We start from the raw sequence: 13,493 nt of genomic DNA, 5'->3' as shown, positions 1-13,493 counted from the left end.
ATTTTAAACTGAAAATTATTGGAGTTATTTTGTCAGGCACAATCACTTTTTAAACATGAGTGAAAACAAAGGTCTGTCATTTATATCTTTGCTAAACACCTGGTTACATGATGCAAAACTTAAGGTTATTGTCCTAACCCTGGTTCCCTGAAATAATGTAATAGATTGGGCCTCTGTGTCTCCAAGTTGCGCTCCTGTTTATCGGATGCAAGCCATTACTGGCAAAGCACAACATGCAAGTATTCATACGAAATTAAGGTCTGTGTTCTTTTACTGGATAATATAACCAGATGTATACATTAGGTTGTCTATTAATTAGGTAATATTAATTGGGTTATAATATATTAGGTCAAAGAAATTAGGCCATTCGGCCCATCAAAGTGCATCCGGCTCCTAGTAGCTGATAGATCTCAAAACTTTCTTAAACTTTTTTTTTTTTTTTAAATTAACCATTCACCATGACAATGTGTTCAGCGGTCATGAGCAGCCATCTCTGGATTGGAAATAAAATTACCAGCATGAGTTGCTTTTAAAACAACAACTAAACTGCGGAATAACAGAAACTCTTCTACCATCTCGTAAAAACAAACTCCACAGCCTGGACCCTAACGTGAGAATCCGTTTACAGTGTGCAGATGTGCATTACTCAAGGACAGGGAGTGTGTGTGTGTGTGTGTGTGTCTCACAAGCCTGGGCTTTGTGTTTCGCAGGGAGAGGAGATAACCAAAGAGGAGATTGACATGCTGAGTGATGCCTGCACCAAACTGAAGGAGCAGAAGAAGCTGCTGACCAAAGAGAAGGAGGAGCTGGAGGATCTGAAGGATGACGTCCAGGAGTATAATGAGGTAACCAGCCCATGGAGAGAGCACTGGAGCTGGGGGATGACTCTCCTGCACCCAGTACACAGAGCACTGTATTTTCCACTTCCAATTATTCACGCCATAGTAAATGTATGAAGTGGGCAATTGTGCCCACACTGCAAAATCGGGCATAGCGGAAAAGAATAATACATGAGTGTAGAGTAGCAGGACTCCATGCTATGCTTCTCAACAGCAGCACAAACAGGGTCACAATTCACAGTACAACAGAAAAAGAGAAATGAACAAAATCAAGTAAAACAACATTTCATATGAAATCAAGCAAAATATCATTAGGTAGACATGGCACCTTATTGGTCTTTTCCAAGTGTAGGCCTCGTATCTAAGGCAAGGCAAATGAAAAAGATAAGCAGTTACTCTGCCTTTTTAAGTGTTCACACATTCCTGCAGTATCTCACAGTAACAGACTTCCGTTGGTATGGCGGTGCCTATATTAAGTCTCTTAAAGACTCTACATTGTTTTTTTTGGCTCTTAATGTAAAGTAATTAGAATAAGTAGCTTCAGTGGTAATCAAATATAAGGAAAATCTATTGCCCATCTGTATATTTTAAATGGAAGATCAGCAGGACAGGCCTTCTTTAGATTTATATAAAGCCAAGCTGTCTTTACCAATTCTATCGCAGCAGGCATTGATGATGTTATTCATCTTAAGAGTTAGATTGTGCTTGGTAAGCCGTTTTCAAGCTTATTGAGTCTGGCAAGGGAGCATTAGAGTCTGTAGAACAGGTTGTACCCCCAGGGGTGCTCTCTGTCCAGCACCTGAGCCCCTTTTCAATCCTATTAATCTGTCACCAAATATACGTGGTGCACAACATTTAACATAGCTAATGAGAGCCAAGGCAAACCACGACCCTTGTGGTACAATAAGGCAACATTTCATTTAAAATGATATTTGGATGGTGATTTTTCTATCTAAAAGGAAAGCATACAAGGACAACTCATAACTGTTATTATTATTATTATTATTGTTATTGTTGTTATTATTATTATTATTATTGTTATTTATTTCTTTGCAGACTCCCTAATCCAGGGCGACTTACAATTGGTACAAAATATCACAGTACAAAGTGCCGGTATACATTGAACAATCTCCTAGCATCTACAACACTAATGTGTTTACAGAGCTGTACCAAATAAAGCACTTGCTCCTACAGTACCTGCCAATACGTTTTTCCTACTATCATTGCCATACAAATTGCCATATTAATGTGCCTTTGCGTTTGCTTTCCAAGAGCGTGTTAATGTCCGTCCTTCTCACTACGAGCTTTCTCCCCGATGCAGGATTTGAAGGAGATCAAGAAGGAGCTGTCGAAGACCGGGCAGGAAGAAGCCGTGCAGGAGTCCAAGGCCAGCAAGAGGCTGACGAAGAGGGTGAACCGCATGATCGGTCGGATCGGCAAGATCATCTCCGAGCTGGAGACGGACAAGAAGGTGCTGGACGGACAGATGGACAGCAAGACCACGCCGCCCATCGGGTAAGCTTGGTGTTTCTGAAGTTATCGAGCTCCAAGAGAACTTTCCAAATTCAGCTGCACGCCATCTTGGTGATTTGAAGACAGCGCTGTCGATTCCATTCATCCAAGTGCTAGCGGATCTTAGCATAGATGTTGTTTAAAGCATGCAAAGAAGGGGGCAACAGCAGCATTTCTTAACAGTGTGTGTCTGTGTATTTATGTCTTTCAAAGAAAAATAAAATGCCAGATTTGTTCCTGATTTTAATATTTAGAAGGTGGCAATATTTAGATCTGGCACTGCTTTATATCAGTTGAATAGACCCCAGAAAAATGTGTTTGCAAATTATGTTGCATGTCTTTAAACTAATGGGATTCAATGTGGAGATTTTAATGATGATAAATTTCTGAACTGAGTCTGTATTACTTGTTCTTTTGTGTTGCTTGGAAAGACAGTGAAAGGCCTCAGGTGGTATCCTCTTATCCAGTCACTGGTAAAAACAGCCCCACCTGCTGGAATTCATTTAAACTACAAGCGTCTTGGTTTAAAAAAAAAAAAAAAAAAAAAAGTTGTTGTATTGAATGTGTGCTGTATTGAATCTGTAAAGTAAAATGGTGGCGGTGTCTATCAGCTAACCCAGAGGTTAACATGGGGTCCCAGTATTTTTAAATTGACATCACAATTTAACACAGGTCTTTACTTCAGAAACTCGGAGAAGCACAGTGCATGATTAAGCACAATAAAATGCATTATTTGTGGATTAAGAATTTTTACTTTTAAATCAAATATACCAAAATAAGTGGTCCACAGATGACGTAATGACTTGGTTTGATTTGCAATGTTGATAACTAACTAACTGTAATTTCAGCCTTGCCAATAATCCTTTGAATGTACTTTTTAGTATTTCTTAAGATAAATCATTCCCAAATCATTTTTATTTTGTAATACTACATTTAATCATTAAGTGAATGGCTTCAAATCTAATTTTTTAAATATATATATATATATATATATATATATATATATATATATATATATATATATATATATAATGTATCTATATATATATCTATATCCCTTTTGAGTTCTGTTGCAAACATCAGGAAGTTCACAGAAAAGTAATACAATAATAGCATTTGAAGCTCCTGAAATTAAACAGTTTTGTTACATGTTTGTATTTTTATTATTGATCTTAGACGTGCTAAATAATAAGGTTTTACAATCTCTTTCCTTACTCCTATTTGCAGTGGTGATATTACTTGACCCCCTTTTCTTCTGCTGAAGATCTTTTGGGCCTATATTTATCATTTGTACGTGAATAAATGACTAGATTTGTTCGTACGCATAAAGTTTTGAATTGCCTCACGCAAACATCTGTGTTGGTAAAACAAATACTTTCTGTTGGAATGTGCGTAGACACGGTTTACAAGGGAACCTGGTTACAACAGTTTATCTAGCATCGCATTTGACATATTTCCATGACATTTATTATAGAAAAGAACCAAAAGATTATCAGCACAATAAAAAAGGGTGGCAGTAATGTTAAAAAGCTAGCAAGAGAGAAGAAAAAAAAAAACATTGCTTAGCACTCCTTTTTAAATGAACTGAAAACAGACATCTTGACAAGGCTGAAAGATATCTATCATTGAGATAAAATATATACATTGAAACAGACATACCAAGGTAATGTCAAGGTAACATCCAAAACCACGATAAATGAATTTTTAAAATTCGGCTTTAAAAGAATAACACAACGTGAAAAACTTTGTGAAAAGATTTGAAACTGTTTCGGTGTTTTGGGACCCCAGCATGGAGGCCTTTGCATGTTTCTCGTCATTGGGCCGCTCTCCACCATCTTACTTCCTGCCTTTACATAGTAACCGTTTCCTGTATGCAGCTTGTACTTCTCCTTTAGTGAGAACCTCATCAGCATCAGTGAGCTGATTGACGTGATGAGACAGATCCAGAACATTCCGGAACACAAGCTGCAGTGCATCGCAGAGACTCTGGATGAGAACAAGGATGGCAAGATTGACATCGACGACGTTGTCAAGGTAAACACCTCTTAAGTAGCGTTGTTGTTGTTGTTGTTGTTGTTGTTGTTGTTAAAACCACTCCTGTAACCAGGGTATGACCTGTGGCTTTTTGGTAGTTCCGTTTCAAGTACGAAATATAACCATTACCGTATGGGTATTTACCTCCTAAAGACCCGAAACCTGAATATTGATGTATCAAAGCTGCTCAACGAGCCTGTGACGCAGTCATGCCCCGCCCCGAGGGTACACAAGGACTGCGCTCGCAGACCTCGGCGCCATGTTTCCTTTCAAGACTGACCTGGTCGGAGAGCCTTGTTCAGAGAAGTACATTGTTGCTTCTATCTGCATATATTTTGCATTCAATGTGTTTTTTACACAAATTATATGTGATATTTTAACTAATCGCTGTAATAGTTTTTACTAGTTACGCGTTTTGTGTGCACTACAGCCTGTCGCTCCTCCCCAGGGATCCAGCAACATAAGTCGGCTGACTTTGTGCTCTCCCCCAGGCTGCTTTTAATTCTCGTTTTAGCTTATTAGCACCATGCAAGATGTTTTATATTATTTATGTAATTGTTTAATTACCGTGTTTTGTTGAGAAAGTGTTTTTTACAAGTGTGTGTAGTGTGTGTGTGTGTGTGGTGTTGTGTGTGTAGTGTTGTGTAGTGTTGTGTGTGTGTGTGTGTGTGTAGTGTTGTGTGTGTGTGTGTGTGTGTGTGTTGTTTTTTTTTTATATACTGCGCTCAGGCCTCTCTGCAATGTGGTGCTCAAAGCACACATGCAGTAAGAGCAGCTGCTGGGCTCAGCAGCACTGCGCAGGACCAAGATGCTTCGGTTGTTGCTTGCAATTTCAATCACAGTATCTTAATGCCATTTTGGTGACCAGCTTTTAGTATCCCCATTACAAATGCTGTTAGTCTATTCTAACATTAGAAAATTCTGTGACATCCAATGCTTGATGTCTGTAAGGCAAGTAGCTAATAACACCCACATTCCTGGCTTTAGGGACAAGTATAGCTGGGTATCATCAGCATGTCAATGGAAGTTCACTCCGTGTCTGTGGATAATGTCACCTAACGGTAAAATATATAATGAAAACAGCAAGGGACCTAGAATGGAGCCCTGTGGAACACCCCAGACAACTTCCGATCATGCCGATTTTACCTCCGCAACAGAAACAAACTGAAACCTTATCAGAAAGATAAGATTTGAACCAGGATAGGACAGTCAGTCCCACTGTGCTTTCAAGACGATTCAGTAGGTTGGAATAGTCTACAGTATCAAAGGCAGCACTTGGATCTAGAAGAATTAATACTGATGGAAAGCCGGAGTCAGAGTTTATCAGCAGATCATTCACAACTCTGACAAGGGCCGTCCCGGTGCTATGTGCAGCATGAAAACCAGACTGAAACTTCTCGAATGTACCAATAAGAGTTAGAAATTTTTGTAATGGAATTACAACAACTCTGTCTAGATCCTTATCTAAAGGTGCTTTCACACAGAAGAGTTATGACGGTTCAGAACCGCCACTGTAGCGGCTTATAGGTCTGTGTGAATTGCTTATACCGCCACAGAACCGTCATATTTTATGCTGTCTCTGAACCACCTTGCGAGGTAGTTCAGAGACAGCACTGAACCGTCATAACTGCCTGTGTGAAAGGCTATACCGCCACTGAAGCGCTATAGTGGCTGTGGTTTCAAAGTGAACATGGCACGTCACTATAGCGTAGGTAGGTAAGGAGTGTGCATGCAGTATTTAGTTTGTGCCGGGGCTTTCCGGGGCTGGCATGCAGAGTCATATTCCCGGTACCTCTAGTTAAAAATCTCATAAAATGCTTTCTTTTTAAAATCTCAACACAGTTTTATTAAGTCTGCAAGTTCTTGCATGCGCGTTAGAGAGACTGTCCGCTGCCACGTTTGTAGCCTACTTTAAATTAATTTACGATTTCAGCTTGAGTGCCTTTAAGTAAGATGACACTGGCTGCGACTCTATTGTCGTTTTTTATACACAAATAAACTTACTTGATTGGAAAAACGCCATGAACGATACAAGCAACTTACACTACTTGGTTTGATTTAAATGAGTAGAACACAACAAAATATGAAAGCTGAACATTAATTTCAACAAAGACAACTTTTTAATGAAAAAAAATATATTGTAGCCTATTTCAATAGGAACATTAGCCTGCTATATTATATTAAACCAAAACAATAACAAATAATAACGATCTGGTTCTCTTGCCTTTTTCAATGAATATAATTTAATTTAATAGAGAATAAAAACATACTAAGTTAACAACTACCCTAGCCTAATTTTAATTAATCGTTGCATACACATCGCTGATAATAGTGCAGACTGCGGGTCAAACCAATGTTTGTGTTGGGGTGATTTTTTCATCAATGTCGTCCTTATGGAGTGCCTCTGAATGCCTTTTAATTTGTTTGTTTTTTAAACCATTTAAATGCAAAACCATATCAAAACATGTATACAGTCTTTTTTTATTTTTAATTTTGTCCTGTGGTTACCTTTAATGTAAACATCTAACACTAGTACGTACCATACTCTTTCAAGTAAAAGTGGTATGATTTTGAATGTGCGCTTCTTAGGGTCGGTATTATTGTCATTGCTTGCGCCCCGGCACCTCTTTCTTTACAAATTAAGCACTGTGTGCAGGTCTTGTCAGTGTTTCAGATTGCACGAGAACATCTGTTGATTGACAGGTTTGAAAGTTGTACTCGCGCAATCTCTTTGGCTCTGTGAAAGGGTTATGACGGTATTACCCCTGCATAGATTGCGCAATTTCATGCTGTGTGAAAGGGTATTTTACAAACTTGTTAAAATGCTTCAGAGACGGTACAGTAGCTGCATTTCTGTGTGAAAATGGTGTAAGAATGGTAGGTTAGAGATTGGCCTATAGTTATCGAGGATGTTAGGGTCAAAATTGTGTTTTTTGAGCATAGGCTTTACCACAGCTACCTTCAGTGCTGAGGGAACTATACTGGAGGAAAGTGAACCATTTGTATTTTTTAAAATGTGGGTATTAATAACACCAAGAACATCTTTTAATAGTTTTTTAGGAATAGGATCAAGAGAGCATGTAGTAGCTCTCATATGTTGAACTAGCTCTGTCAGTTCCTGTAAGGTCAAAGAAAAAGCCCCCATAGTAGCCTTAATATGTCTAATTGGTAAAATTGTGCTGGAGTCCTCCTTAATAGAAGGTGTCTGTGGAATCTCATTTCTGATGTCTAGTATTTTATTTTTAAAGAAATGTAAGAAATCATTGCAGCTGTGAGAGGAGCCAATGTCAAGGGTAGAACTATTAGGGGAAGGATTAATTAATTTGTCTAGGGTAGTAAAAAAGAAATCTAGGATTATTTGTATTTGTTTCAATTAAATTAGAATAATATGATGATCTAGCCAACGCCAGAGCCTTCCTATATTTAACCAGGTGGTCCTTCCATGTGATGTAATGAACGTGCAGTTTAGATTCCTGCCACCTCCTTTCTATTTTATGACCTTCACATTTCATCTTACGAGTTGAATCACTGAACCACGGTGAGCTTTTTTTAAAAGACACTCTCCGAGTTTTGATTGGCGCTACAGTATCTAAGATACCAGTCAAGGTGGTGTTGTAGGTATTAACCAGCTCATCTACTGATGAGGACTCAGAGAGTGGTAACAAGCTCAATATATCAGAAAGCTTAACAGCAGTTGAAGAATTAATTACCCGGGATTTAAATGTACGGTCCACAGTCTTTGTAGATATTGGCTGATTCACCTCAAAAAGAAAGACTGTGACTGTACGGTAGTGGTGCCCCATTAACCAGGTGTTGACTGTGACTGTACCTGCAGGTGGTGGAGCTCATAGACAAGGAGGACATTGACATCTCAACGAGCCAGATGGCAGAGATCATGGTGATGCTGCAGAAGGAGGAGAAGCTGATGGAGAAGGAGAAAGCCAAGGAGAAGGCCGAGAAGGAGCAGGCTGCCGAAGTGCAGAACTGAGGTCGGCTCATCACCTCCTGCTGCTTCATGGGAGTGGGGTTGCTCCCTTTGCACCAGGGCAGAGAAGGCTACCTTCATGTGGGAAATGAACATGCTGTCATTAATGGCAAGAAGCGCCTCTGCAGCAGAGAGCAAATTAGTGTTCAGACTTGTTGGGTTTTATAGATATGATGGCAAACTTTGCACTGGTGCAAACCAAAATAGTGACCAGTAGCTTTATCAGTTACACACAAACAAAAAGGAACATTTTGTTTTGAGGTGGTGGGATTTGCCCAATTTTTTTTTCTTTTTTTTTTTTCATATAAATAAGTTGAACATGAATTGCACAGTAAATCATATAACGTCATTCCAGAAGCATGGAATCAATGATTTAATTCTTCTTATTCTTGTTGTGTGTTGTGTTTTTTTTAAATGACGAGGGTCTCTCATTTAATCCATGTATTTATAATAATAATAATAATATTGAATGTGCTGTAGTGATGTGGTGATCTTAAATGCTGTAATGTTTTATATACAAACAGAAATGAGAGACACAAAAAACTTGAATGGCATTATTAAATATAGAAAATATAAAGAAACTAATAAAACCATTTGATGAATGGGATCAGCCAAGATCACCTTGATGTGCTGTTTTGAAATGGGATATTGAAAGTCTGAAAACAGAATGTTTATTTTTTGTATAATCAAATATTGTATTCGCCACTGAAAAGTTTATTTTAAATAGTTGCATATGGCAGCTCATTGGAGGTCCTGTGTATTTTTGTGTGTTTTAAAGCTCTCTATGCATTCTACAATGCTGATATACAAACTTCAGTAAAAAAAAAAATTGAAAGGCAACTATTTGTGGCTTATGTGAAGCAGGAGATCCTCTGCCTGGCTGTTGCTGTTGGTTTAAGGTTTGTGTGTTTTTAGAAAGTTTGAACGCTAGGAACATGCAGGATCAATTGCAGTTAGGATGAATAAAATCGGTATGGATTTGATTGGTTTGAATGTTGCTACTCTTAATTAATAATTTTGACTGCCTAATTGAACCGATCAGATTTACTATTTTATCAGTTGTTACTCGTAATGATATCAAACCATAAGGAAGAGAATACAACTTGAAAGTAAACATTGGGCTTGGTTTTCCACTGAGGGCTAATCCACCCACTTCATACATTGCCTTCAGTTAGCCCACAATGGAAACTTTAATATATGCACATAATGCACAGATATGGAAATGCAAGGCATTTTTAAATTATTATGTTTTTAAATTATGAATAAATACTTTCATGTTAATTTCTGCCACAGAAAGAGAAAAAAAGCTTTACTGATTTCTTATGTTTTAAAAAAAATTAAAATGTAGTGAATAAAATCTGACCAAATTAATGCAGCAGCAGCAGTGTACACTTAAAGATAAATAGCTTCAACTGACTAACATATCTTTCAGTTTGACCTGAATCTGCTTCGACTATAATTTTATATTTGCATATTGTAAATTGCGTTATCATTGGTGCACTACTTCTTAAATGAAGATTTAAAACAACATCAACTATAAATGCCTATGTTTCATTGCACTATAAAAGTATGTTTAGCTTCTGTGCATTTTATTTCGACTCGGGTATGAATGTTGTGTCACAGCAGAACTCTAGTCTTCTCTGTGTATTTCTAGTGGATGGTAGGGTGCAGTGTTGTGTGTATTTCTAGTGGATGGTAGGGTGCAGTGTTGGGCTTTTTGAACTCCTAACAGATACAATGTCTGCCTTGCTACATCCTTCTAGCCAACTTGTATGTATGGACAATTTACTTCTTTAATCGAAGATTATCTTCCTTGGTTTCCTGGTCAGCCACTCCTTCCCTGTAGACACCTTTCTGTTTAGAGCCTGTAACATGTGATCCCATACAATAATGCACTAGGCTGTCACTTCTGAGGCCTGGGTTCAAATGCAACTTTGGTCACAAGTGATACAAGGTTGCTGGTATCAGTTTAGTCAACCATGCATAGTAGTGAACATCATAAAAACACCACACCGCCCACTTTTCACTTGGAAGAGGCCAAGGACTGTAAAGCAGATGTCTGTATTGAGGCAGTGGTGGGATGTTGGGAAGTTTGTGTAGCACATGTCAGTGGTGTATTAGATTGAGCATGGTTGTTTTTTAACAGGTGTAATTTTATATATATAAAAAACAAAATATCCTTACCTCTCATAACTTAACATTATCACAAGTCCAGTAACACAGGACCTACATTTCTAGTATGTAATTTTATGATTTGAGTGTTGTGTATTGTGACAAGAAAAATGGCTTTGCACCCTTTTGAGTGCAGTATTGTCCACAGTAGTTTTCTTCAAAGTTCATATTTTAGCCGAAGCCAGCTGTTTCTAGGGGTGTGCAGAAGAGTATTGCATTTCCTTTAAGAGCTGTGCACATGTAGAAATCCCACTGCACATATTAAAAGGGTTTTTTTTTTAAAACCTGGAGTTGAAGTTGCTTACATACTCGGAGGTTTCCTTGAACTCTATCTGTCTTATGTATTTTATTAGAAGGCATTAGCTTGACCACACGGCATGTGTTTTTCATTTTACAAGCACCAGAATAGCCAGCCCCTTTGTTTATTGTCTATTTGACATGACATGGAAGAGTTTGTTTTGTGTAACAATTAAAATAAAAAATAAAAAGAAGCAGTGTCAAAGAACAAGATCTGTCGCAACATTCTGCCATCCAAAATGTAATAAAGCCACACTGCACAGCCAACTGCCTGGGACCCTGCCAATACAGTGTAGGCATATTGCACCAAGGAGTAACTGCATTTAGATGAGCCTTAACATGCCAGATAGTACTGATTGTGTGAAACCGGAGCTCGGTGTGGAAATGTAGTGGTAGAAAACTGTTGAATGTTAAAATGGCAAACAGGGTTATTTGTTGCAAATCTTACCCAAGTTGAAACTATTGTGTGTTGTCAATCTGTTGTGTGTTTTAGATTGCTGTTATAATGAATAGTTTGACAGGTCTGAAGTTGTCTATACATTGGATTACATGGAAAGGGCAGGCATGTTGGTACTGGTGGCAGTAAGCCAGGTAACTGGGTAGAGCTCTGAGAAAGTGTTCTGGTCCTCTTTGTGCTACTCTTCTATACAGACTGCAGTCAAGTTATTTAGGGAACATATATGTCTTGGTGCATTTCTGTGAAACCTTTTAATGATGTTTCCTATTCTGTTGCTCCTATTTACTCACCATGTCTGAAGACATCCAGTTTGATGAAGCTAAATGGGAAAGCTACTGTACTGTAAATTTGATGTCGATTCATATACAATGCACCATATGGGGGGGGGGAACTAAAACATTATTACAAAACATGTTTAAGTTGAACTTCACCATTGACCTGACACATGGTAATTTGCAGGACTTTGCAACTACACTATGTTGTGTGGCTTTGATTTGGCCTGGCTGGGTACTTCTCATGGAAGACCTCTGCTGCACTGTGGGCACTTTGCCCATGGCTTGCGTTCTGTAAATGGAGTCAACGCATCAACATTCTACTGTATGTGTTCCTGCAGCCATGATTGTCTGCTTGTTAACAGGACACTCACTCAGCATAAAGACAGATGGTCTGCAATGTTTTCTTTTTCCTATGGTGCTTTGTTAATGTCATGAACAGTGTGTGTTGGAAGCCATTCTAATTTCTCAGGATTTATTTTCTTTGCTGTGTTGCATATTTTTGGTACACTTTGACTGATTTTAGATATGCACTCATTTGCAGACACTCCTGTCAGTACTGAATCCTCCTTCGAATACAAGAAGCATAAGAAATATCTTACTAGATGTTTATTACAGAAACCCGACAAATACATACCATTTGTTGTAAGCAGCTCTGTCACGGGATCTGCCATGACGACAAAGCACACAAGGAAAGTAAGCTCCCCTCCCCTCCCATAAATATCCCTCTTACCAAGTAATGCAATTGGATGGACTGCACAAATGCATACATGTCAAGTATGAGGTGATATAAAGTCACATGACCAAGAGAACAACTACCTCTGTTTAACCTTGTGTGGAATACGGTACCAGCTGGGGGTGACTGGTATTGAGCAGTTATTACAGCAACTTGTAAAGCAGTGGCTGGGGCACTCCTGAGACTTGCAGTGATCGTGAGGTCTCAAGTGTCAAGGGATGGTCAGCCATTGGCAGTAGTCTTGGAAAATGGTATCTACTGTTTATAGACTGTAGTTTATTGTCCGATTACTGATTTGGGCGTGGAAGTGGTCTGATTTATTTACTGTAGTGTTGTGTTTTTCTTTTGTTTTTTTTGTTTTTGTTTTCTTTTTGGTTGAACTGAAAAGAGCAAACAGACAAGAATCGCTGAGTATGACTTCTATTAAGATCAAATTCAGATGTTTAATTCAATAAAATAATACAAAAATGTTTTTGGTATTATTCCTTTTTTTATTAATCTTAAGAGAACATAAAGTAATACCAAAAGAGCACATTGAGAAATTATTTGTAAGAGTTTTATGAGTTTCTTTTAGCATTACTGTACATACCAGTGTTTTATAGTTATGGGATGAGAACTAAACACAACTTGTTTGGATACGTATCTATCTCAATGACTACTGCATATAATTTCTTCAGAGTTCTTTAGAATGACCCATAAAGGTACTGTATCACTTTGTGCCTTGATAAGACCCAAGTTCTGTAAAGGTGCTATGTAAATCTGTATTGTATTGTAACAGGCAATGCATCTTTCATACATTCCAGAAATGCAGAGTCATTCCAAGTCAGAGATTTCATTTACATAACATATGAACGCTAAATGTGCTCCCATGCAGCATAATTAAGGCAACACACTTTTGAATCGCTTTGAGGGTCTGTACAAAGTAAAGAGCACAGTATAACCTTTATGCTAAATGAATCAAGTATTCCAAACAAGCCTGAAAGACAAAGATGCAAGTGACCACCAGTGCATCTATTTTGTGTTAACAGCAGATGGCGCTATTTGACCAATCAATATTAATTTGCTGCTGTTGGGGCTATAAACCTATCATAAACTGCTGCCATGGCTTTTGTTTTCAGTCTGGCTTTATATAGCAGATACAAGCACCCCTGTATAAAAAGTACTGGAGTAATTTAGACATAATACCTAG

At 38.2% G+C, this 13,493-nt stretch overlaps 1 protein-coding gene across 4 annotated transcripts in view; it reads left to right on the top strand.

Annotated features, from left to right (window-relative positions):
* LOC117421174 (mitochondrial proton/calcium exchanger protein-like) overlaps nt 1-12,774 on the top strand; it is a 41,300-nt gene extending 28,526 nt beyond the window's left edge. For 2 of the 4 annotated variants that reach the window (XM_034035218.3, XM_034035220.3), the window contains 4 exons: nt 711-845; nt 2,161-2,354; nt 4,229-4,385; nt 8,221-12,774. In XM_034035218.3, the coding sequence (XP_033891109.2) occupies nt 711-845; nt 2,161-2,354; nt 4,229-4,385; nt 8,221-8,373 (639 nt within the window). In that variant the 3' untranslated portion in view covers nt 8,374-12,774. The remainder of the gene's footprint in view (nt 1-710; nt 846-2,160; nt 2,355-4,228; nt 4,386-8,220) is intronic. The other 2 variants (XM_034035219.3, XM_034035222.3) reach the window with 1 other exon arrangement.
* The last annotated feature ends 719 nt before the right edge of the window (nt 12,775-13,493 follow it).

The sequence above is a fragment of the Acipenser ruthenus genome, chromosome 1 (assembly GCF_902713425.1).
Source record: "Acipenser ruthenus chromosome 1, fAciRut3.2 maternal haplotype, whole genome shotgun sequence".
Classification (NCBI taxonomy): domain Eukaryota; kingdom Metazoa; phylum Chordata; class Actinopteri; order Acipenseriformes; family Acipenseridae; genus Acipenser; species Acipenser ruthenus.
This window is presented reverse-complemented; position numbering and strand designations above follow the sequence as displayed.